The sequence below is a fragment of the Gorilla gorilla genome, chromosome 1, assembly GCF_029281585.2.
Source record: "Gorilla gorilla gorilla isolate KB3781 chromosome 1, NHGRI_mGorGor1-v2.1_pri, whole genome shotgun sequence".
In the NCBI taxonomy this organism is placed as follows: domain Eukaryota; kingdom Metazoa; phylum Chordata; class Mammalia; order Primates; family Hominidae; genus Gorilla; species Gorilla gorilla.
Window position 1 is genome coordinate 187,697,405 of NC_073224.2, and position 26,942 is coordinate 187,724,346.

General features: G+C 38.0%; 1 protein-coding gene across 2 annotated transcripts in view; it reads right to left on the bottom strand.

Annotated features, from left to right (window-relative positions):
• Positions 1 to 26,942, bottom strand: part of ZFYVE9 (zinc finger FYVE-type containing 9) — a 133,030-nt gene that overhangs the window by 58,629 nt on the left and 47,459 nt on the right. The window contains exons 5-10 of one of the 2 annotated variants that reach the window (XM_055348908.2): positions 24,431 to 24,530; positions 21,485 to 21,661; positions 19,684 to 19,853; positions 13,713 to 13,833; positions 9,721 to 9,843; positions 6,515 to 6,670 (exon numbers count right to left, since the gene is read on the bottom strand). In XM_055348908.2, coding sequence (XP_055204883.2) covers positions 6,515 to 6,670; positions 9,721 to 9,843; positions 13,713 to 13,833; positions 19,684 to 19,853; positions 21,485 to 21,661; positions 24,431 to 24,530 — 847 coding nt within the window. The remainder of the gene's footprint in view (positions 1 to 6,514; positions 6,671 to 9,720; positions 9,844 to 13,712; positions 13,834 to 19,683; positions 19,854 to 21,484; positions 21,662 to 24,430; positions 24,531 to 26,942) is intronic. The other variant, XM_055348911.2, reaches the window with a different exon arrangement.

Genomic DNA, 26,942 nt, shown 5'->3' on the forward strand with positions numbered 1-26,942 from the left:
TTAGCATATATTAAGTGTTCAAAAAATGTTAGGTATTTTGTCTTAAATCACTTCTTCATAAATAGTTCCATATAACTTTCTCATCAGTTGAAAAATTACTTTGCAAAGCTACAATACCATAATTCTAATACATTTACCAAAAGGTTCAGAATTTGAAAAATAAAATAAAAACATGAACCATGACATGATATTATTATTATTTTTAAAGATAGGGTCTCACTGTGTCACTCAAGCTGTAATGCAGTGGCGCACTCATAGCTCACTACGGCCTCAAAAACTCCTGGGCTCAAAGACTCCTCCCACCTCAGCCTCCCAAGTAGCTGGGATTGCAGGGATGTGCCATTAGGCCTAGTTAATTTTTTTTTTTTTGGTACAGATGGGGTCTCATTATGTTGACCAGGCTAGTCTCAAAGTCCTGGCCTCAAGCAATCCTCCTGCCTCAGCTTCCCAAAGAGAGAGCAAGAGGGGAATGAACCCCCTCCTTTTATAACAGCACTAATCCCATCCATGAGGGTGAAGCCCTCACGGCCTAATCACATCTTAAAGGTCCCACCTCCTAATATTGTTATAATGGCAATTAAAGTTCAACATGAGTTTTAGAGTGGACAAACATTGAAACCATAACAATACCAAACACTTTCTTAATAAAAGATGAGACGGCATGGTGGCTCACACCTATAATCCCAGCATTTTGGGCGGCCCAGGCGGGTGGATCACCTGAGGTTGGGAGTTCAAGACCAGCCTGGCTAACATGGTGAAACCTCATCTCTACTAAAAACACAAAAATTATTCCAAGTGTGGTGGCAGGTGCCTGTAGTCCCAGTTACTTGGGAGCTACTTGGGAGGCTGAGGCAGGAGAATCACTTGAACCCGGGAGGCGGAGGTTGCAGGGTGCCAAGATCGCAACACTGCACTCCGGCCCGGGCGACACAGCGAGACTCTGCCTCAAAATAAATAAATTAATTAAATTAAAAATAAAAGATTAAGGGAGTTCAGAAGAGACTACTTCTGTCTGGGAGGGTCATCAAGAAAGAATTCATGGAGAAAGTGGTCTTTAAGATTTAGGACAACTGATAGGATTGAGACAGTTGGGGTGTGGGGAAATAGCATGGTTGGGAGTAGCATAATCATGGGTAATGAAATGGAAAAATCATCAGAATATACACAAAATGAACCAATAAATGTTTTGTTTGGCTACAATGGACGTATGGAGAGATGACTAGCAGGAGATGAGACTAAAAATATAGGAACAGATCATGCAGAATACTGAATGTTGGAGCACAGTTTATTCTAAAGGCAATACAAAGCCAAAGTAGCTTTTGAGTAAGATAGGGAAACAACCAGAGATTAACTCCAGAAATAACAATCTGGTAGATACAAGTCCAATTTCATTCAAGTCTATGTTCTGAATAGATTGTTTGCAAAAAACAGGTACAAAATATGGAGGAATGAATAGGAGACAGGGAGAAACAATATATAGTCTACAACCTCCGATGGCACTGTCATAACCAGAAGGCATTCTGAAACTCTCAGAACATAATTTCTCACAAATTATAATGTTTCCCTCCACTGCAGAATGCAAAAACTGTGTATGACAAAAAAGTGTGTGTGTATATACATGTGAAACATAGATACACACACATATATAGATATACAACACACATATGGTTATTAAATACCTGTAGTTTAGATTTTAAAATTCACAGGAAGTTATAAAAAAGTCCATTCAATAGCTCCTAAGGCTTTTCTGTGATTTAGGGCAGAATAACCCTAAGCTAGTAATACAGTATTCAAGGTTTCACATTCAGGAGAAATTTAAGATACAATTTGTCAATTTCACTCAATGTGCTACACAGAAGAGAAAAATAATAAATTGCGATAATTTTTTTTTTTTTTTGAGACAGAGTCTCATTCTTGTTGCCCAAGCTGAAGTGCAATGGCACAATCTTGGCTCACTGCAACCTCTGCCTCCAGGGTTCAAGCAATTCTCCTGCCTCAGCCTCCCAAGTAGCTGGGATGACAGGCGCCCACCATCACACCCAGCTAATTTTTTGTATTTTTAGTAGAGATGGGGTTTCACCATGTTGGCCAGGCTGGTCTTGAACTCCTGAGCTAAGGTGATCCACCCGGCTTGGCCTGCCAAAGTGCTGGGATTACAGGCATGAGCCACCGTGCCCAGCCTGCTATCATTTTAGAACAGTAGCTTCCAACCTTTTTGGCACCAGGGATGGGTTTTGTGGAAGACAATTTTTCCACGGACTGTGGGGAAGGGGAGACGGTTTCAGGATGATTCAAGCGCATTAAATTTATTGTACACCTTATTTCTATTATTACATTGTAATATAGCATGAAATAATTATACAACTCACCACAATGTAGAATCAGTGGGATCCCTGAGCTTGTTTTCCTGCAACTAGACTATCCCATCTGGGGGTGATGGGAGACAGTGACAGATTATCAGGCATTAGATTCTCATAAGGAGCACACAACCTAGATCCCTCACACGTGCAGTTCACAACAGGGTTCGCACTTCTATGAGAATCTAATACCGCTGCTGATCTGACAGAAGGCAGAGCTCAGGCGCTAACGTGAGCAATGGGGAGCAGCTGTAAATACAGATGAAGCTTTACTTGCTTGCCTGCCCCTTACCTCTGCTGTGTGGCCTGGTTCCTAACAGGCCACGGACCAATATCAGTCCATGGCCTGTGGGTTGGGGACCCCGTTTTAGAACACCCAAAATATGCTTTTACTTATTAAAAAATGTATAGTGAAATATATCAAGCTATTACCCTGATTATCTAAAAATAAGGTTCTTAATAAATATGTATAGTATATAGATAATATATCTGTGTTTTTAAGAACTGATATATTATTAATGGATACACAGAGGCAACTGACATAACGTAAACAATACTGATCTGGGAGCTATAGTCCCAATTCTGCCACCAACTTGGTCTGTGATTTAGGTACGCCATTAACACTTCTAGGTCTGATTTTCCTTATCTAAAAAATGAAGAGTTTGTATTAAATTATCTAAAATGCCTTCTAGTCCCAATATTTGATGAGTTGTGAAATGATTCCTATTCAAGGAAAAACTCTTTCGTCTCACTTATGCTTTTGAAATGTTATTTCCTTAGATATACCTATATATGGTCATGTCCCTATCCTACATTATAGAAAATATTTGGGAGGCCGAGGCGGGCGGATCACGAGGTCAGGAGATCGAGACCACCCTGGCTAACACGGTGAAACCCCGTCTCTACTAAAAATACAAAAAAAATTAGCCGGGCGTGATGGCGGGCGCCTGTAGTCCCAGCTACTCGGGAGGCTGAGGCAGGAGAATGGCGTGAACCCGGGAGGCGGAGCTTGCAGTGAGCCGAGATTGCGCCACTGCACTCCCGCCTGGGCCACAGAGCGAGACTTCGCCTCAAAAAAAAAAAAAAAAAAAAAAAGAAAATATTTTTAGTTGGCTTAGATGTATTATAGTCTGACCTTAGACTATCATTAGTATCTTGTAATCAGTTCCAAGTATTTTTGTTGTTTCAAAATTTTTGCAATAGTTCAAAATGGACTCAACTGACATATAAGTATCCTTTTTAAAAAAATAACCATTGCTGGGCGCGATGGCTCACGCCTGTAATCCCAGCACTTTGGGAGGCCGAGGCGGGCGGATCACGAGGTCAGGAAATCAAGATCAGCCTGGCTAACACGGTGAAACCCCGTCTCTACTAAAAATACAAAAAATTAGCCAGGTGTGGTGGCGGGCGCCTGTAGCCCCAGCTACTTGGGAGGCTGGGGCAGGAGAATGGCGTGAACCTGGGAGGCGGAGCTTGCAGTGAGCCGAGATAGCGCCACCGCACTCCAGGCTGGGTGACAGAGCGAGACTCCATCTCAAAGAAAAAAAAAAAAATTTATGCTAAACATATTTTAATAATTCATGCAATAATTCACATCCTCTCCTTGAGAGGATGTCTATCTCTCAGGATTCCATCTACAGCCGTAGTCTCTTCACACAGGCCTATCCCATTCACAACGATACTCTCAACTATCACAGGAAAGCTGTGTCTCCCAAATCTGTATTTTAACTCAGATCTATCTTCTGGGATCCATAACCATATATTCATCTGCCATTTTCATGTTTCATCTGATGTCATTATTTCAAATTCAGCACACTGAACAAAGAATTCCCTTTCCTCTGCCAAATCTGTTCTTCTATTCACCATCTTGATGAATAAGACCAACATACACTTAGGTGCTCAAGCGAGGAATCTGAGGCCAACCTTGACTTGTCCCCTCTAACCCCCCATATCCAGTTAGTTACCAAATCCTACTGAATTGAAGCACCACATCTTTCGTATCTCTCCAATCCTCTTTATTTCCACTGCAATTATTTAATTTAAATCCTGATAATTTCTTAATTTCTTGCTGGATTCCTGCAGTATCTTTTTAAAAAATAAATTTTACTGAGGTATAATCTATATATTATAAAAGTGATAGATTTTAAGTGTACATTTCAATGAGTTTTGGCAAACACCCACGTAACCACTATCCTAATCCAGATATAGAGCTCTCATCTCAGAAAGTTTTCTGGGATTCTCTGTAGTCAGTTCTAGCACCTGCACCCCCACCTCACTTTAGGCAAACACTGACCTAATTTCTATCACCAAAGATTAATTTTGCCTGTTTTAGAAAACCATATAAACGGAATCATCCAATATGTACTTTTTTGTGCCTGGCTTTTGCTCAGCATAATGTCTGTGAGATTCATGCATGTTGTTGTGTACATCAGCAGTTAGTTCATTTTTACTGTTGAGCAGTATTCTAGTGTATGAATATACATTTGCTTATCCTGAAATTGCTTCTTAACTGCCACCAGACTCACGGACTTTGATCCATTTTTCACACTGCTTCCAGAGTCATCTTTCTAAAATGCAAATGTGATTATGTCACTCATCATCTCAAATTCTTTCAATGGTTCTTCATTGCCTACAGAATAAAGCATGGGCTCCTAAATAAGACATTCATGAACCTCCCATACCCTAGTCTCTAACACACTCTCAAAACCCACATGAATCTACAATTACTTGAACCTCCAATGCCATTTTTCTAGAGTGTTTAAAAGTGAATACATTCAGATTGAGGAGAAAAGTGAAAGTTCCCGGTTATTTCCAGGACTAAATTCAGCTCCAGGGTATTATGTGGCCTGGAGGACCTGGGTGATTTCAGACTTAACCCTATACATTTTGGAACAGACAGGGTAAACATTAAAAGGCACTTCACAGATATCATGTGGTCAGTTTCCAATGTATCACCTTGCCCTTATGTAATGCTACACCTAAATTATTGTAGAGACTAATGAAGACATAAAGGCACAATCTTTTACGCATAATCTACATCACATTAAAAATACAATTATATATCCTGCTTCTGTAATTATTTAAAGAGCATTTTCCATGTTACTACATTCTTTTCATAAATATTGTTTTAATGGCCAAAAAAAGTTCTCAAAAAGATCCTCACATCTAATAAGTATAACACAGTTAAACTTTCCACCTATAGCTAAGGCATTCAGGTTGCTTCTGAATTTTTGTGTTAAATTTAGGTAATGCTGCAATAAACCCTTTCATTCACAGAAGTGCATTTTATATTCTGGATACTGTCTTTGGCACAGAATCCCACAATGAAAATTATTGCAGTAAGAAAGTCTGAATAATTTATGGTTTTAATATATGTATGAAATATTATCAAATAATACATGAAAATAGTTTTAATACCCCGGTCACCCTCACGCCCTCTCCAGGCCTTCTTCCTCAAAGATAAACCCTATTTATCAAATACAGATATTATGTACTGACTTCCTGTTACAATAAACGAGAATAGTTCAATTACACCGTTTTTCTACCTCATTTGTTAAATCAAAGGGAGGCTGACTTTGTAATGTCAAATAACACAATGCCTCAATAAATAACTGTAATGTCAAATAATGTGTTTCTTTTCTCTCAATCTTAGTTTCTTTTTATGTTAATATCCTTAGTCTTTCCCAACTTCTAACCTCTATGCCTTTACTTTTAAATTGTTACAGTTAATATTTACAATTTATTTTGAAGCCATAGTCATGTATGCTAATTGTTTTTGAAATTTGAATGCTCATTAGCATTTACACTATGATTAAATAAATATTGTTAACCAAAGAAACAAGAAGTAAGTTACAAATATGCTTCCTTCTACCAGGTACCAATATCCTGACCCCAGGCCACTAAAAAGAAAATATTCTTACATTTAGGTCACCAGATTCTCTTACAGCTTTGATTCCAGCCTCTGTAAAATAAAAACTATACCAGGTACAATACTAAAATTTATAATTTTCTCAAACCATGGAAAGCTCCAACTTGCCACTAATATCAAAGTCCCCTGCCATGCTTAAGTCCAAAGTTAAGACTATTATTTTGTATTTGAATTCAAAACTTTTTTGTCATCTACAAAGAGTGCGGACTAAGTCATAAAGCATTCCTACCTGCCAGAGCATCCCGATAAAGCTGCACAAAGTGATTAAAGATATCCTTTGGCAAACACTTTTCATCCGGTAAACACTGCAGAAGAATGACTATCTCAGACTGACCCACTGCATGCATTCCCTTGGTTGTGAAACACCAGCACTTCCTGTTCACATCTACAGACGGAATAAAAACACAAAAATAAAGACATTCCTATCAATCCTTACTCTTAAAAAAAGATGCACAGAAATCTGTGTTACAATACAGCAAAGATTAAAATAGATCACACTGAGTCTGTATAATTCAACTGTGAACTGTCACTGCACTGAGCCAAAAACCTATTGCAGAAAATAAAACATGCCAATGCCTCTGGCTCTTTTCTAAACACTTGGAAAAATGATTGAGGACGGGCGCGGTGGCTCACGCCTGTAATCCCAGCACTTTGGGAGGCCGAGGCGGGTGGATCATGAGGTCAGAAGATCAAGACCATCCTGGCTAACACGGTGAAACCCCGTCTCTACTAAAAATACAAAAAAATTAGCTGGGCGCGGTGGCAGGCACCTGTAGTCCCAGCTTACTCGGGAGGCTGAGGCAGGAGAATGGCATGAACCCGGGAGGTGGAGCTTGCCATGAGCCGAGATCGAGCCACTACACTCCAGCCTAGGCGAAAGAGTGAGGCTCCGTCTCAAAAAAAAAAAAGAAAAGAAAAATGATTGAAATGGAAGTAAAAGAAATAATAATAAAACGCACTTAAAACTTTTAACTCCTATTAAAAGAAGCAACATTCTATTAATACTAAAATAAAACCAAACTATGTATTGTAAGCCAAACATAGCCAAATGTGATTGAAGAACATAGTCCTCCACCTTTATATTTTAAAAAATCACATCATCAAAGGAAGTAATTACCTATGTAAGGCTAGAAGTAATTACAACAAAAGCCAATAATATAGCTTTATCTTCAGGTTGTGACCTAAAGGAAATATATTTTTATGTATATTTATTAAATTTAATATATGACCAAGAGATTCCAGCTATTTTAACTATAGTCCTTTCCAGGAAAAAATTCTAGATAATCAGCAACATGACTTTACTTGGCTTCATGCTGTAAAAATTAGTGAAAAGGATGGCTTTTCTGAACTACTTAGTTCCACTCCTTCACTTTAAGGCTATACGGAGAGTATGAACAGCAGAAACCATATGTAGTCAAAAACAATGTTTAATCCTTGACACTTTTACTCTTCATACCCCAACACAATGGGATCCCCAAAGGAACTGAAAAAGGACTCAAATAAAATTATGAATACCACCATGTAAATCAAAACAAATGTTAATCAAAAAAACAAAGACATCTTTATTTCACTTTGGGAATTCTTGCTTTATGTACCTAAATAGGACATTCCTAATGATGGTATATACTTCAAGAATCTAGGTTAGCTAATTTTTTTTTTTTTGAAACAGGGTCTCACTCTGTCATTCAGGCTGGAGTGCAGTGGCATGATCTCGGCTTACTGCAACCTCCGTCTCCTGGGCTCAAGAACTCCTCCCACCTCAGCCTCGAGAGTAGCTGGGACTACAGGAGCATGTCACCATGCCCAATTTTTTTTTTTTTTTTTTTTTTGGTAGGGATGAGGTTTCACCATGTTGCCCAGGCTAGTCTCAAATCCTGGGCTCAAGTGATTCATCTGCCTTGGCCTCCCAAAGCACTGGGACTACAGGTGTGCACCATGGTGCCTGGTCTTAGGTTAGCTAATTTCTAAGCATAATTTATAAACTAGATACGGCAAACTGAAATTTCAAGCAAATTCATTTTAAATCTGATCCTAGAAGGTAGCAAGCATTAATAACTGGCCAAACATACAAGAGTGTGATTAGCAAGTAAGCCAGAAACCCACATTTCATCAATGTAGAACTTCTAAGGAAGTAGTACATGTTTCTGGTTTCCAAAATCAACTTAAGTACACATGGAGAACTGCAGGATGGTTCCCCAGAGGTTCCTTCCTTTAAAATTGCCTACTAACACTCATTCAGAATAAATGCATTCTCTAAATAATTCTCAAAATTACTAGCTGGTGCAGTGGCTCACATCTGTAATCCCAGCACTTTGGGAGACCAAGGCAGGCAGATCACTCGAGTTCAGGAGTTCAAGAACAACCTGGGCAACATGGTGAGACTCCTGTCTCTACAAAAAAATACAAAAAAAATTAGCCAGGTATGGTGGTGCGCACCTGTAGTCTCAGCTACTTGGGAGGCTGACGTGGGAGGACTGCTTGAGCTCAGGAGGCAGAGGTTGCAATGAACAGAGATCATGCCACTGCAATCCAGCCTGGGTGACAGAGTGAGACTCTGTCTCAAAAAATTCTCAAATACTGTCGTCTTTCTCATCCTGATGCCCATGATGCTAGCACCAACAATTGAGAAGTTTCTTCTGAATCTCAATTTATGATGTATTGAAGCTTTACTGTGTGTTAGTTAACACTTTTCCTAAATAAAGTTTTGCACCATAATTGAGGTTTCTGGGATTAAAACACAGCATGTAAATTATTTGAGTAGCCTGTATAATTTATCTACCACCAGTTATTCTGGTGGTAAGTTGTGATTTAACATACTCATCTCAAGAAGAACTTAACTCAGATAAGTTCAAGATTTGTTTGGCTTTCATCCATGGAGAATTCACCTACCTCACCCCTGTAACTAAATGTGAGAGTTTCGGTTAGTTCCACAGCTGTCCTCTGGGATATATCATTTTATACAAACCAACTTTTTCAGAACTCAGTGTTCAGTAAGATGTGGCTAGGCCGGGCACGGTGGCTCATGCCTGTAATCCCAGCACTTAGGGAGGCTGAGGCGGGCGGATCACAAGGTCAGGAGATCAAGACCATCCTGGCTAACACGGTGAAACCCCGTCTCTACTAAAAAAAAAAAACAAATACGAAAAATTAGCCGGGCGTGGTGGCGGGCACCTGTTGTCCCAGCTGCTCAGGCAGGAGGCTGAGGCAGGAGAATGGCGTGAACCCGGGAGGTGGAGCTTGCAGTGAGCCAAGATGGTGCCACTACACTCCAGCCTGGGTGACACAGCGAGATTCTGTCTCAAAGAAAAAAAGAAAAAAAAAAAAAAAAAAGATGTGGCTCTATATAAAAATACTTCTGTGTAATAAATCTGAAAGTTTCATGTACTATGAGTCAGTAAAACATCTGATTTTAATTTTTAAAAATTTATAACTTACAATTTACAATTTTAACCATTGACAACAAATTTGCATTTAAAACAAATACAAGTGGGTCAGGGCCACCATCCTCCAACTGCTGCATTACTGAAATCTGTGATGGTTTCTCTTCCACAGCATAGTCTGAAAGGGGAGAAGACAATGTAACAGATTGGTTAAAGGGACAAATCAAGAAAGAGATCAGATGGAGAAATGAGCTAATTATTCACAGAAAAGAGACATGCATTTGATTTATCAATAGGTGCATATAGAGCATGGTTTGTATCTGCTGGCTCAGTATCATATTAATAGTGCCCCCTTTTACTCTCAAAAGTGACCCAGTCCACCTTAGATGATAATGTGGTTATCCTGTGTATAGACCTCTCCCCACAGTGGTTTGTGCCACAATCTAAAGACTACCTTTCTATTTAATAAAAATTTTCCAACTATTATAACAAGAATTTCACATAATAAATGTTCAAGACCAGCATTTAAAATAACTCATGATATACAAGAAAGTGATAATATACTAGTTACCTCTGGAAAGGATATCAAATAGTTGGGGTAGAAGAGAGCCCTACCTTTTACTCTATGACCTTTTGTACTGTTTGACATTTTTGACAATTAAAAACTTAAACTTTAAAAAATGAACCCAGAAAATAAAAGTATTGTGCATGACTGGCTTCATAAAACAATTCCTTTAAGTATAATTTAAGAGTTTAGTACGTATGTCACTAAAATCATCAGTAAATCACACATAAGATTCTGAACATGAACAAGTTAATACTGAATGTAACTCTTCTCATTTAATCTCTGGAAGCACAGTATGTGCTTCAGCATCTCATTTTGAATGACAGTGGTCCTTTCAGCTTGAAGTCAAATCATGCATAATAATCACTGTAGAACCTAGAGATATGGGAAAGGAACTGAAAACCTAAAAGTTGAATGTTGCTTGGTTGGTCTTATATAAAATGCATCTTTGAGGGACAGTCAGGTAGAACAAAGTAACATCATTTCCCATTTTCTAAAGGAAATTTTTAAATGGATTTTTTGGATACAATGGGAAATATCTACTCCATTATTAAAAATATTTATTGGAAAGAGAAATCGTGAGTTTAAAATTTTTTAAGTAAAGTCATCCCACTGGAATAAAAAATTACAAAATTTTGATGAAGAGACTGTAATATAGTTTAAGTAATATAGATAATTCACTGTTCTTTCTTGGTAGGAGAAGTTTTGACAATTAGATTTAATGGACATAACTTTTTATGAAAATGGAATCCAACAATCTGACTCTTTTTAACAACAGAGTAGGCCAATTTAGTTCCCTGTTAATCTAAGATTTATTAAAATAAAAATCTGAACCCTAAGCAGCAATTTTACTAACAATAGATATTTTTACAATAGATAATTTTACTAACAATAGAATCCAACAATCTGACTCTTTTTAACAACAGAGTAGGCCAATTTAGTTCCCTGTTAATCTAAGATTTATTAAAATAAAAATCTGAACCCTAAGCAGCAATTTTACTAACAATAGATATTTTTACAGGGTCCTGGTAAAGGAGCAAAAGCATTATGCAATCAAAAGAATGCTTAACTGTATGTGAAAGTTCACTGCTGAACTATCTGGGACATAGCTGCATTTGAGAGTACAATATAGACAGCATTTGCTGAGAGCCTACTACGGGCCTAGCACCATGCAAGGAGCAGTAAATGCAAGTATAAAATAAGATGAAGAATTTCATAGTCTAAGTGAAAGAATACGATCTGAAAACATAATATCTAAATTGCAATGAGAAAAAGTGTTAATGTAGCCAACAGTCTATAGGAACCACTATTAGAACAGAGATAATGAAGCAAAACACTATTTTCTAAGCAGCCCAGGTAAGGATTCAGAGAAGAATTAACCATTAAGCTGGATTTTAAAAGGCTGAGGAGTTCTTCAGGAAGTCTACAGTAGAGAGGGGTATTCTAGGCAGAAGAAAAGAAGAAATGGAAAATATTAATTACATGCCTACTTTATGCCAGATATGTACTTACAGGTATGATATCTAACTTAATACCCACAATGACTTTTAAGTAGGTGTAGTTATATAATTGTTTTAAATAAAACAGACTAGGAAACAAATTCAGAGAGGATGAATGACTTGCCAACTGGATCACACAGCTAGAATGGAACGGTACTGGCATTAAAAGTCAGGTTTGTTCAATTCTGAAGTCCATTCTTTCCCATTATTCCACAGCACAAGAAAAAGTACAGAAGAATGAAAAGTAAATATTCAAAAAATAGCAAATAATCTGCAGTATACATGTAAGGTGCTGGGGAATAGCTGGAAATAAAGTTGATAATAAATGGCTAGAAAGACAGGCTGAGATAAGGTTATAAGAAACATTGTCAGACCGGGCATGGTAGCTCACGCCTGTAATCCCAGCACTTTGGGAGGCCGAGGTGGGCAAATCACCAGGTCAAGAGTTCAAGACCAGCCTGGTCAACATAGTGAAACCCCGTCTCTACTAAAAATACAACAATTAGCCGGGCATGGTGGCATGCGCCTGTAGTCCCAGCTACTCAGGAGACTGAGGCAGGAGAACTGCTTGAACCTGGGAGGCGGAGGCTGTGGTGAGCCAAGGCTGTACCACTGCACTCCAGCCTGGCGACAGAGTGAGACTCCATCTAAAAAAAAAAAAAAATTGCTTGCTAAGGTAAGTAATTTACACTAAAGACATTGGGAATCCATTAAATATTTCTAAGTAAAAGCAATATAAGATAATATCTATGTTTAAAAACATAACTGGCAACAGTGTGGAAGACAAAATGAAGGAAAGAAAGACTGAAGGCAAGGAGACCAGTTAAAAGCCTAGGACAAAGTTCAGGAGAGGTTAATTAATAAGCCACCTTCTAAAAATGTAGTAATTGTATACTGATCCATGTATGTCAGCAATAAAATTTCACACTAATCATCAGAGAAATGCAAATCAAAACCACAATGAGATATCAACTCACACCAGTCAGAACGGCTATTATTAAAAAGTCAAAAAACAATAGATGCTGGTGAGGCTGTGGAGAAAAGGGGACATGTATACACTGTTGATAGAAATGTAAGTTAGTTCAGCCACTGTGGAAAGCAGTTTGGAGATTTCTCAAAGAACTTAAAGGAGAACTACCATTCAGCCCAGCAATCCCATTACTGGGTGTATATCCAAAAGAAAATAAATTGTTCTACCAAAAAGACACATGTACTTGAATGTTCACCGCAGCACTATTCACAATAACAAAGACATAGAATCAACCTAAGTGCCCATCAGTGGCTGACTGGATAAAGAGACCCTGTCTCAAAACAAAAAACAAAAACAAAAACAAAAAAAAATTACCCATTGGGTACTATGCTCACTACCTGGGTGACAGGATCAATCATAACCCAAACCTCAGCATTATGCACTATATCCATGTACCAGATCTGCACATGTACCCTTTGAATCTAAAATAAAAGTTAAAATTATAAAAATAAAATTTCACATAATATTAAGCATTCTTTTGATTAGATAATAATTTTACTTCTTATCAAGATCCCTAAAAATATTTTTAACAGTAAAACTGCCATTTAAATTCAGTGCTCTTCACACTTACTATACGTTCTTTCTGAATGTATATTATACCTCAAAATGAAAAGCTAAATAAATGACTGTATCAGGGTGGGTTCATCCTAAACCACAAGCAATCCTTCAGAATATTGTGTGCTTTGAAATATTTTTAAAAACTGCTAATAAACTACATTTACATTATAAGTAATATTATATCCATTCAAAAACTGAAAATGACATCATAATATAAAAACATAAGCATCTACTCTAAAATAATAACAGCAACAACTGTTTTCATAGTTTTGGGGGAGTTTGTTTTGTTGGATAAGAGAAAGGTGAATGTCACTCAAATTCTGTCTCTCTACCTTAATTAGAAGGTAACATTTGGCAGATAGAACTATCACTGTTTAAATATGTAGTCCACATACCTCCTTTTACACCAGTGGAGATGAGAATGGGAGGAAGGCCATCTTCAGGAATAAGATTCATTGCACTTCCAACAGGACTTCCGACCTGAGTTATACTCCCAGAGAATAGACAAATATCCGTCTAGGAAAAGCAAATCAACAAAGTGAGCACTACAGAGAATTCAAGACTTTGGCAGGACATAATTAAAAATACAAATGGGAACTTAGGTGAAAATTTGAAATTCATACTTTTTGAAAGGTAGCACAAAATATTCATTAACCCCTGGGTTAAAAAAAACAAAAAACAAATCAGGCTTATACTATGAAAATGTTTTCAAATGTGTAAGTTTCTCCTTTTGGTATCATCAAATCATTGTAATGACAGAAGAGGCCTTAAAACCTGCATTAAAGCTTCCTTTACCCAGGTTTCTTTTGCCATAAGAGAAAAATATTTTTAAAAAACTGTAGTGGCAAAAGAAAGAAAACTTCAATATTATTTCATAATTTCTTAATCTTTAATACCTTGGGAACTACTTAAGGTCTAATTTATATTGCTTTTAAAAATTAACTTTGAAAACAGTGGTGATAGTTGCAAAACAATGTGAATGTACTTGATGCCAATGAATTCACTTAAAAATTGTTAAAATTGTAAATCATGTTATATATGTTAATATTTTTCCACAATAAAAAAGGGAAAAAAATCAACTTTGATAAAATGTCATCATTTTTCATTTACTATGTAATAAAATAAATCTTGAAGTTCATTTTTTTTTTTTTTTTGAGAAGGAGTCTCACTCTATCGCCCAGGCTGGAGTGCAATGGCATGATCTACAACCTCTGCTTCCCAGGTTCAAGCAATTCTCCTGCCTCAGCCTCCCGAGTAGCTGGGATTACAGGTGCGTGCCACCACTCCTGGCTAATTTTTGTATTTTTAGTAGAGATGGGGTTTCACCTGTTAGCCAGGATGGTCTCAATCTCCTGACCTTGTGATCCGCCAACCTCGGCCTCCCAAAGTGCTAGGATTACAGGTGTGAGCCACTGCACCCGGCCTGAAGTTCGTTTTTCTTTGCATTACTAGGCAGATCACATTAGCTATATTTAATGAAGTATAAGGTTGCAAAACATGTTGGTTGGCGTTAAATCCACTTAATTATTAAATAGAACATGCTCAAATATTTATTAAAATGATGCTCTCCTCTCTACATTCTCTATAACTTTTATTTCCCATACTATACAGATGTATATTCTCTATAACTTAAACATGAAATAGAAGCTTTTAAAGAGTTAAAAGAGGCCAGGTGCGGTGGCTCACGCCTGTAATCCCAGCACTTTGGGAGTTTGAGGCGGGTGGATCACCTGAGGTCAGGAGTTTGAGACCAGCCTGGCCAACATGGTGAAATCCCATCTCTACTAATAATACAAAAATTAGTTGGGCGTGGTGGCGCATGCCTGTAATCTCAGCTACTAGGGAGGCTGAGGCGGGAGAATCACTTGAACCCAGGAGGCGGAGGTTTCAGTGAGCCAAGATCGCACCATTGCACTCCAGCCTGGGCAACAAGAACAAAACTCCGTCTCAAAACAAAAAGTTAAAAGAAAAATATGTAAAAGCTGTTTTTAACATGTATAACAATATTCATACGGCCGGGTACAGTGGCTCACGCCTGTAATCCCAGCACTTTGGGAGGCCAAGGAAGGCAGATTGCTTAAGGACAGGAGTTCAACATCAGCCTGGCCAATATGGTGAAATCCCGTCTCTACAAAAAATATAAAAATTAGCTGGGCGTGTGCCTGTAATCCCAGCTACTTGGGAGGCCGAGGCAGGAGAATTGCTTGAACCTGGAAGGTGGAGGTTGCAGTGAGCCGAGATCCTGCCACTGCATTCCAGTCTGGGCAACAGAGCGAGACTCAAAAAAAAAAAAAAAAAAAAAAAAAAGATTATTTCTAGCAGCTTCATTTCATTCATAATAGCCAAAAACTGGAAACAATTTGAATGGCCACTAACAAGAGAACATAACATAAATTATGGCATATCCATACAATGGAATACTACTCAGCAATAAATTAATTTTTGATGCATATGGATAAATCTCATAATATTAAGTTGAGCTTAAAAAGCTAAACACAAAACATTATATACTATTGTTTGGGTTTATATGAATTCAAGAATAAGCAAAACTAATCTGTAGGGACAGAAGTGAGAACAATGGTTACCTTGATGAAAGGAGAAGGTACTGACAGAAAAAGTGCATAAGGAACCCTTGTGGAGTGCTGGAGATGTTCTATATCTTCACCTGAATGGTGGTTACATATTTTATGTGTGTGTGTTTGTGTGTGTGTGTGTATACACACACGCACATATATATAAAACCATGTATAAATTCAAGGTGTTTCCTAAAGATTCATGCTCCTTAGTCACGCATTTTGCTATATATATTGTATACCGGAACAAACATTAAAACTATTTCTTCAAAATATGGCTGGACATGGTGGCTCATGCCTGTAATCCCAGCACTTTGAGAGGCCAAGGAGGGGAGATCACCTGAGGCCAAGAGTTCAAGACCAGCCTTGCCAACATGGTGAAACCACCTCTTACTAAAAATACAAAATTTGCGAGGTGTGGTGGTGGGCACCTGTAATCCCAGCTACCCAGGAGGCTGAGGCAGGAGAATCACTCAAGCCCAGGAGGCGGAGGTTGCAGTGAGCTGAGATCATGCCACTGCACTCCAGCCTGGACAACAAGAGCAAAACTCTGACTCAAACAAAGAATAAAATAAAATAAAATAAATATGCCCATGTTTTGCCATACTTCTGTCTCTACTTAGGACAAAGTTTTTAGGACTATACATTTTTAGTGGGATTTCTAAAATTTTCCAGTATGGCATCACATAGGAACTTTATAAAATTTGACTGGCAAACTACTATTAACTGACTTGAAGGCCTGGTACAGAAAATAATCTATTCTAACCTACTATTGAATGGTGCAAAAATCCTCCTTTTAATATCATAAAAAGCGGTCAGTTGGTCTCTACTTAAATGCCTTCTGTGAAAAGGCATTTACTGCGGGGCTTAAAATCTAGATGACGGGTTGATGGGTGCAGCAAACCACCACTGCACATGTATACCTATGTAACAAACCTGCAGGTTCTGCACATGTATCCCAGAACTTAAAGTATAATAATAATAATAATAAAAAGACATTTACTTCATTTATTGGGCACTTGTTAAGTGCCAGGCACTCTACTAGACCATAAAAATAAGAAAAATATTAATATTTTCTAGTCTGGCATTAAAGAGTTTGCTTTCTCTCATTTTACCACATAAATATTAGAGTATTGCACAATGTGAGAGCACAAAATAATGTGGCTTAGCTTGTCTTATAATGAGCAGAAAATTGTTTCCCTATAACATTCACTCACTAGACTTTCCTCATTCTTTCAAAAATATTTATAGTTTAAGAACCCATCATACAAACTAAGAGATAGGAAAGAAATTTAACAGAAAGAGAAAATCATCACCCTCCTGCCTCAGCCTCCTGAGTAGCTGGGACTGCAGGCATGTGCCATCATGCCCAGCTAATTTTTTAATTTTATATAGAGACAGAGTCTGACTATGTTGCCCAAGCTGGTCTCAAACTTGGGGTTCAGGCAATCCTCCTGCCTTGGCCTTCCAAAGTGCTGGGATTACAGATGTGAGCCCACTGCACCCAACCCAAACTAATACTTCTTGATGTGATCCTTTAAGAAATCACCCTCACTTATGTAGGATTGTCATTACTGCCAAAAAATGTTTAATCTGAAACTAGTCATGAGAAAAAAAAAAAACAGACAAATACAAATTGACAGTATCATGTAAAACATGGCCCAAATACTTAAATATTCATGATATAAAGACTTTAAAAAAAAAGAGAGAACTATTCAAGATTAAAGCAAACCAAAGAAATATGACAACTAAATGCAACTGTGGTCCTTAATGAGATCTTGATTTTTAAAAATAAATTTTATTTTAAAAATTAATATATCTGTGCACACACATAAATGTAAAAATGAAAGCTACAGGCCAGGCGTGGTGGTTCACACCTGTAATCCCAGCACTTTGGGAGGCCAAGGAGGGCAGATCAGGAGGTCAGGAGATCGAGACCATCCTGGCTAACATGGTGAAACCCCATCTCTACTAAAAATACATAAAAATTAGCTGGGCATGGTGGTGGGCGCCTGTAGTCCCAGCTACTCGGGAGGCTGAGGCAGGAGAATGGCGTGAACCCGGGAGGCGGAGCTTGCAGTGAGCCAAGATCACACCACTGCACTCCAGCCTGGGCGACAGAGCAAGACTCCATCTCAAAACAAAACAAAACAAAAAAATTAAAGCTATAAAGAACATTATTGTGACAATTGGGGAAACCAGAATTATATGTTAAGTTTCCATCTCATGTGATAATTGTATTGTGGTTGTATAAGAAAATGACTTTTCTTAGGGTACACAAGCTGAACTACTAAGTGGTGAAGTGCAACCAATCCTTAAATGGGTCATTAAAAAAAAGTGTGTGTACTGTGAAGTGGTAGAGTAAATGTGGCAAAATGGTTAACAGTTGATGAAGATAGGTGAAGAGTATATGGGTATTCACTGTACTATTCTTGTAACTTTTCTGTAGGTTGAATTTTTTTCCAAATAAACAGTTGTGGCCAGGCTTGCCTATAGTCCCAGCTATTTGGGAGGCTGTGACAGAAGGATTGCTTGAGCCTGGGACGTTAAGGCTGCAGAGAGCCATGTCTGCGGCACTATACTGGAGCCTGGGCGACAGAGTGAGACCTTGTCTCAAAAAAAAACCAAAACAAACAAAAAAAACAGTTGGGGGGAATAAAGTAAAAACTTTCTTGACAAAGTCACTGTGGAGATACAAAGAAGGATAAGACACAGTTCTAGCTGTCACCCTCTGCAGCCACAGAAAAATTCAAAAACTAGAAATATTTGAAGACAGATATTACATGGTTCAATAACTCACCAAACAGGTAAGTCAGCTCTGCATGTCAAAAAATCTAATCTTAACAACATGCAATTTCAATTACAATCAAACTCAAATTATATAGGATGTAAATGTCTGAAAAAATATTACTTATCATTAATATAAATAATTAGTAACTAACAATTCTATGAAAACATCAGGAGTAAAATTTTTATCCAATCCTGATAGGGTGTGGTGGCTCACACCTGTAATCCTAGCACTTTGGGAGGCTGAGGGGGTGGATCACTTGAGGTCAGGAGTTCGAGACGCAGCCTGGGCAACATGGTGAAACCCTGTCTCTACTAAAAATACAAAAATTAGCCTGTCATGATGGCAGGCGCCTGTAATCCCACCTACTTTGGAGGCTGAGGCAGGAGAATTGCTTGAACCTGGGAGGTAGAGGTTGCAGTGAGCCAAGATCACGCCACTGTACTGCAGCCCGGGCAACAGAGACTCTATCTCAAAAAAAGAAAAAAAAGTATCCAATCCTAATGTAAAATGTGGACTTGGGTTGGCTACGATGTGTCAGTGTAGGTTCAACAAGTGTAACAAGTGTACCACTCTGGTAGGGGATGTTGATAAGCCAGGGTTTTAAACTCAGCTCCTCAGGCCCCTTCATGTTACCTGCTCTTCCTCACCATAGCACTCCTGAGAGGCTGCCATGGAACCTAGGGAACATGCTTTAAAAACCAATGTAGCAAGGGGACAGAATTCCCCACAGCCCGACTGCTAAAGTGGAGCACCTGAGCTCATCTGAGAACAATCTTCATTAAGAACCTTTCTCCTGAAAAAACTTCTAAATTACAGCAAAGAACAACAGCTGATTTTTGCCACATTTACTTTATCCATATATGTGCACGTATACACTAAGTTGTATCCAAAACCTACAGAGTTCCACACAAAAGTAATTCAACACAGAAAAAGGCAAGACAGAGGTAGCACAATGCTGAGTAAAGTAGCTATGCAATTTTAGTTGCTGTTTTGTTTTCTTACCTCTGCTGGTAGAGGACTGGTAGTTACTGGCTTGACTGGGTCGTGTGACACAGCCAGGGTTCCTGCAGAGGAAGTTCCATTCATTGTTAATTTGGCTGCATCAGCAACTTCTCCATTGGGCAAGATCCCGTCAGCAAACCAAACTCGCCTCTGCTCTCTGGGCTGAGCCACTTGAGGGGCCAGAAAAATAAAACAGGCATCAATGTGGCATTGGAAGGTTTTCTAACATCAAAGAAGAGAAGGTCACCAATTCCAGATGTACAAAGAAATCATTACTTGGCAACTTACAATCAGAAACATCAGAAATGTAACTGTATATAAAAGTGGTTATAAATGAATTAAAAATACAAATTTAAATATATTCTTTACTTCTTTAACTTATATGCAAAGAGTAAAATACTTTGCTTTGAAATATTAAGAGTTCTTAAATACATCTATGATTATGTCACATACTCTGTCCCGTATCACTGACAGAGAAACTAAGGAAAGTGTTCAAGGGCCTCGGAAATAAATTAATAGCATGGTGAAAAAAGCAATAGACATTCACATTTTCTAAAGGTATGAGGTTTCCAAAGAAATCAAACATCTGGTAAAGTGATATGGTACTTTCAAAGGGCAAAAGATGCCCGGAAGAATGTTAAAGAATAATTCATTTATAACAGAAGAGCTGGCACAGATATGTAAGAGTTGGGAAGCAAACTGACCAGATCTTTGCCTGAAGTGTAACTGAAGAAGAAAAAGACTGACCTGGCAGTGCAAAAGTAATTTGTGTTTTAGTAAAAAGACAGGGAAAAAGCTGGAAAACTGAGTCTGATGAAATGATCCCTTTAAGTCCAGTTTTAGAAATCAATTCAAACAGCCAAAACACACAGAGACTAGGGAAGAACAACAAAAACAACAAATGAAGAGAATAAAGATCTTAAGAAAGCCTAAATTCATAAAAATACAAGGAGTATGACTAAGGGATGATCTGAAAAGAGAAAAAATGGGGAAGAGTATGATAATGTCAATAGAAGTCTATGATCTTCAAAAGGAAAGGTGGGTTATTTAGCAAGGGGAAGGGAATATTAATAGATGAAAAGATAAAATTAATGAAGGAAGACTGATTTTAATTACCAAGGGAAACTTGATAAGATCATTTTAAGGAAATAAATGTTATTTTTACTATTCATAATCCCCTGCACTTACACAGTGCCTTTCATCTGACAATATTATCATCATAAAGATATAATAAACCAATGTAAGTTGAGCCTGTAATTTTCTACCTATCATATGATATAATCAGAATTAAAGTTCTAGATTTAAAGTCTATGTCCCTAACACAAAAATGTTCATATTTTTATATGGACAGATTAAAAATGAAAAGAGAAAATGGCAATGTATACTCCAAAAAGCAATACTTGAATGGGCTGGTCGGAAAGAAGAACTCTCATTTTTATCACTTACTAAACTCCTACAAAGAACATTAAGACAGGCATGAGGTAGGCTAGAAATTTACAGATTGACTTCAAATTCTGCACCTCTTTTTAAGGACAAGCAGTGTAATTACTCCATTCTTAAGTTGGAGAGGAGACTGACATATATTCTGAGGTGCCTCTAAAATACCAAGCAACACAAATATTATTCTCTACTTTCCCAGAAATAGTCTTGACACATTTCTCACCTTGTTGTTCCATTTTAATAACCACCCAAAGAGACTTATCTGCAGTGTTTTTTAAGACTTGTGCTGTAAAGTCATATCAGCACCTTTTCAGAGGAACTTCGTGAGGAAAAAGAGAGAGAATAGCACATGATCCCCTACCTTCTGCTCCAGGGTGCTTTAAAACTCCCACAGGTACCATCACAGTGGGAGGTGGAGAGCTCAGAGCTCCTGAGGCCTGAGCTTGCTGCAAGGGAGGGATAGTAGAACAGTATTCAGCAGGATTGTTAGGGTTAGGGCTCTGGCTTGAGGCACTCATCATGTTCTCCCAGGCTTGAGCTAAAGCAAATACAGACACAATCAATGTGAATGGATTGCAAAATATGGACATCAAGACCTCCACAATATTGGATAAATAATGCAGCTTCTCCTAATTAATACTCATAGTATGTCTCTCTTCCAGCTAGTGAAGGTATTAAAGAGATAGGTGATTTTATGTAATAAAGGAGACCATTTAGCCAAGTAAACTATTTGGTTGGAGCAAATAAGGGTAACATGATTTTTTTTTTTTTTTAAAGAATTAGACCGGGAGCAGTGGCTCATGCTTCTAATCCCAGCACTTTGGGAGGCCGAGGCGGGTGGATCACAAGGTCAGGAGATCAAGACCATCCTGGCTAACGTGGTGAAACCCCGTCTCTACTAAAAATACAAAAAATTAGCCAGGTGTGGTGGCAGGCACCTGTAGTCCCAGCTACTTGGGAGGCTGAGGCAGGAGAATGGCATGAACCCAGGAGGCGGAACTTGCAGTGAGCCAAGATCACACCACTGCACTCCAGCCTGGGCAACAGAGCAAGACTCCATCTCAAAAAAATTAAAAATAAAAAAGAATTATAGGATACTTCTGATAGACTGATAGCAGATCAATCTGAGTTAAAGGTTGGAGCCTAGCTTCTTTATAGGAGACCAAACATTTCCTTAAGGGGGAGTGAAACAACATCAAACTTTAAGAATTTGAAACTTGGATAGCATTTAGACATTTTTTCATTTAATATTTAATGCATTTTATAAAGTTCTATCAAAAAGCAAAATCAGGGGCTAAAATAGCATAACTCTACTGTAAAATTTTAAGTTTCATTTCTAAACTTTTAAGGCTCTTGTTAGTTAAAATAAAATCTCATTAAAAATTTCTAAAGCCTAAAGCTCAGGAGGACACATCTCAATCTTTTTCTGAATTCTGCTTTTATGTAATCATCACCCTGTATAAAACTATCCATCAGTAACAACCATTTCACATCTTTGGTGTGTCTCAAAAGCACAGGACCTATTTGAACATGAAAATGTGCCAATATCATGTAAGTGTGATCAACCAATAGAAATGATCACAAATACATTAAGATTCTGTGTACCCTATAATTTCACTAAATACTGACACATCACCTATCGCCTTTAAAGCAAATAGGATGAAAGGTGCTACAGAAATGAAAGATACCAAATTTTATCTTCTAGGTTCAGGTAATACCACATGCCCAGAAATAGAAGCCACCCTCTTTTTAAGCATCCTTTCAAAAATCTCATTCAACATCAAAGAATGATCCATAGGATTTTGAATATTTATTGCCTCCAAACTGCAAGACAAGGCTAGTAACAAAAGCTATGTTCCTTTGAAAGCACTGGCAGAAAGAGGGGAGGAAGAGAAAAGGAGAAAGGGAAAAAGGGATAGGGAACACCGAAAAGCATCAAATTAAATATTAAGAAAAAGACCGGGCTAAGCCATGCGAGAGGAAAGACACTGGAAAAACCAGGAAAAGTGGATTACCTTAGGATCCCCTGTTAAGGGCCTCCTTGGCTTAATAAAAAGTAAGTATTCCATGTGAATCCTCTGCCATTTCCTTCATCTTTAGCTATGCCAAGTTAAAAAAATTAGCTATCAAGTTGGAAGATCTCATCAAATAAAAGAGGTATTAGGTACTATAATTAAGCAGCATGCTCTTATCTGTGAATATGTGCCCGAAAATGAAAGCAGCAGAATAAAAATCATCAATTGAGCAACCAAGTGAAATAACCACTATTTAAAAAGTAACCCTTAAGAGTGGAGAGAATGATTCATATCTGGTCAAAATTGTAAGAATTCAGAAATGGGAGGAAACTGGGTGGATCATAGGAAATTAGAACAGATCAGATTAACTGTCATGCAATAGGTTAATAAGCCAGCAACAGGAAAACATCACTATCAGCAACGCAGACAGACAGAGCAGGAGGGGTCTCAGAGCAAATAAGTTCCAGCCTCCAGGAGGCACACTATCCTGGCACAGGTAGCACTGGTGTTCAAGTTCAACATTTTATGTCTATTAGTAATTGTTCCAGTAACTGTACAAAGATGCATTCAAAGAGAAAATACTATAACCTGAACAATTTTAGTGTATCTTTTTACAAGAATACTCAGGGTTTTTAGCTAATATGCCCTTAAAATCATTTCCAGTCCAGCAAAAGATGAACACTTGGTAAGTTTTATTTACTTTCCCCGGCCATATTCTTTTTACCACGTAACAACCAGATTCTAAACCATTATTCTCATAGCAAATCTAAGCAGCATTAAAGAGATAAATGGGCTTTAAAAATGCAATTTTCTACTTGGTCCTAGATGCTAAAATAGTTATCTTCAACAAGATGAATGAAACAAGGTGTTGATAAGAACACATGCTAAGTTATTAAGTTGTTCCTTAGAAAGAGATGTCTTCTCTTAAAAGGAAAATCTCAGCCCAGTTTTAACATCTCATCATCTGGTGATCAAAAGCTCCCCATTCCCACCTCACTCTGGTTATTTTATAGGAACACAAATAACTACCTCGCACCAGATTTCCAAAGAACTTCCATTATTCCTGCAAAACTTACCTGGCTTTAGCATTTATTCATTAAATTAGGCACAGGAATTCTGAAATGCTAAGATACTTTCAAAACATGGAAATTTAGCTAAATATTTTCAGTTAAAGTTATGACATTTGAGAAGATGAGCAACTTGTAAAGAAAGGCAGGGGGAAAAAAGTCTTCTCATCGTAATTCCCTTGTTTTGTCTCAATAACTATGAAATCAACCTGTTTTAATACTTACCATTCATTAGCACTGAATGGCAGATTACACACACTCTAGCTTCCTTTCTGTCCATGTATAACAGTTTACATTTCAGGCTACAGCAGGAAGCACAGAAAACCTGTGGGGGGAAAAGAACACACAAAATTTACTTGGGATTACCATGCAAAGAGAGTGAACCAATATTGACAAATACTGATTGTCAGTGAACCTTATTAAACTACAATACTAAAGTTTCAAAGAAAATGTAGTTCAGGAAGTTGGGTAATTCAAAAGCAAGAGTGAGATTACAAGTCTGTCAACAATAAAGAAATGGGAAACGTTGGCTGAAAATAAAAATCTTAACTAAGATCACGTGGCAAATATACAGCAGTGGGGAAAAAACCACCTGAATTACCCTTAGGCAAGATTTCTATGCACACAATCACCTAACATGGGTGTTGAAAGATAGTTACATCTGCTATTTCCGTTTGGAAAGGAATTATAGCAGGATGAAATAAACAAAGATTGGAATTTCTGTGTTTTAACTTCTGTTTGTTACTATCCTTATATGTGGAATAATAACTATACCAGCTGTTTTCACTGTTTTTGCTATGAAGGCCAAGGGTCAATATATACAACTCAATCATAAACATACGCACTGCTTTAGCTACAGGAAATCACAGCAGGCAATCAAAATCTGCCATGCCAATTTCCACCTTCTGGGCTTGGTTCCTGGTAATCTCACTTCCTTCTCCCTTCTACACCAGGCAACAACAATCTCCTTTGTTCCTGTTAAGATTTCTTTTTTTTTTTTTGAGACACAATTTGACTCTGTGGCCCAGGCTGGAGTGCAGTGGTGCAATCTTGGTTCACTGCTGCAACCTCCACCTCCTGGGTTCAAGTGATTCTTCTGCCTGAGCCTCCTGAGTAGCTGGGACTTCAGGTGTAAGCCACCACGCCTGGCTAATTTTTTTTGTATTATTAGAAGAGACGGGGTTTCGCCATGTTGGCCAGGCTAGTCTCAAACTCCTGAACTCAAGTGATCCACCCACCTCAGCCTCCCAAAGTGCTGGGATTACAGGCGTGAGCCACCACACCCGGCCAGATTTATTTTCTTGAGAACTCATCAGTCATTTACCACATAGAGCCTTACAGTGGCAAAAGCCTGTTCCCAGTAGGATAAATTCTACTTCTTCAGTTTTTACAGCCAAGAAGCATCCTATACCTTACAAAGTTGAACCAAGAGATGAGGGGTCATATTAAAGTCTAAGTTAAGCTCAATATCTCCCATCCTTCTATGTATAATTAATATCTAGTTACTATGACTGTTATCAGTTTACAATTTTTATAGGGCTTGACATTCTTAAATGTGATATAGGGAGATATCCCTGTGATAAAGGGAGAACAAAGGGTATACATATTATCCTTATTTTCTATCAGAAGAAACTGAGTTTAGATGGTCAAATGACTTCCTCAAGTTCACAGCAAACTATATGACTACTAGGCACTTTACATGTGTTACATTTAACCTCAAAAATTCCATGAAGACACTCATTTACAATTAGCAGTTAGGTAAACAGATGAATGTTCCAAAACTCCTATGTTGAAATCTTAACCCCAAAAGAGATGGTATTAGGTAGTGGGGCATATGGGATTAGTGCCCTATAAAAGAAGCCTGAGAGAGACTCCTCACCCTTCTGCCCTGTGAAGTTAGAGTGAGAACACAGCTGTCTATAAGTAAGCAGGCCCTCGCCAGATACCAAATCTACTGTTGCCTTGATCTTGGACTTACCAGGCTCCAGACTGTAGCAAATCTCTGTTATTTATAAGCCATCCAGTCTATGGTATTTTGTTATAGCAGCCCGAATGGACTAAGACATTAAGTAAAATTACCAGGGTCATACAGCTAGTAAATTACATGATTAATCTGTATGACTGCAATGGCTCTATAGTTAACTACTCTGTAATACTACTTCATACTAAATTACATATTTCATTTAAATTTTGAGTCTTGACTTTTCCTTCTCCCTCGCCATGACCACATCCAGTCAGTCATTAAGTCCTGTTAGTTTTCCTCTGAAATTGTTCTTCCAAAATCACATCTTCTCCTAACATTGCTGCCTCTGTTCAGGCTGTTATTATCTGAGGACTAAATGATCATGATGATAACCTAACTGTTCTCCTAATCTTCACATCTGCCTTTCCAATTAATCTTCCAAACAAAGACTGAACTTTCTAAAAAATAAATCTAATAATGTTAAATTTCTTAAAATCCTTCAATAACCTTTCTAATAAAGAGACAAAACCAAGAATCCATCATTCACTCATTTATTCCACAAATATATGAACTCTTACTATGTACTGGGCACCAAGCTACCCAATGGGGATGTGGCAGAAAACAAAACAGACATGGTCCTTGTCTTCATGCAATGCAATTTAGTGCAAGGGTTTCAGGTTATAACCTAAAATCAAATAATAACACAAGGCTGGGCATAGAGGAGTACACCTATTGTCCCAGCTACATGGGAGGCTGAGGCAGGAAGATGGCTTG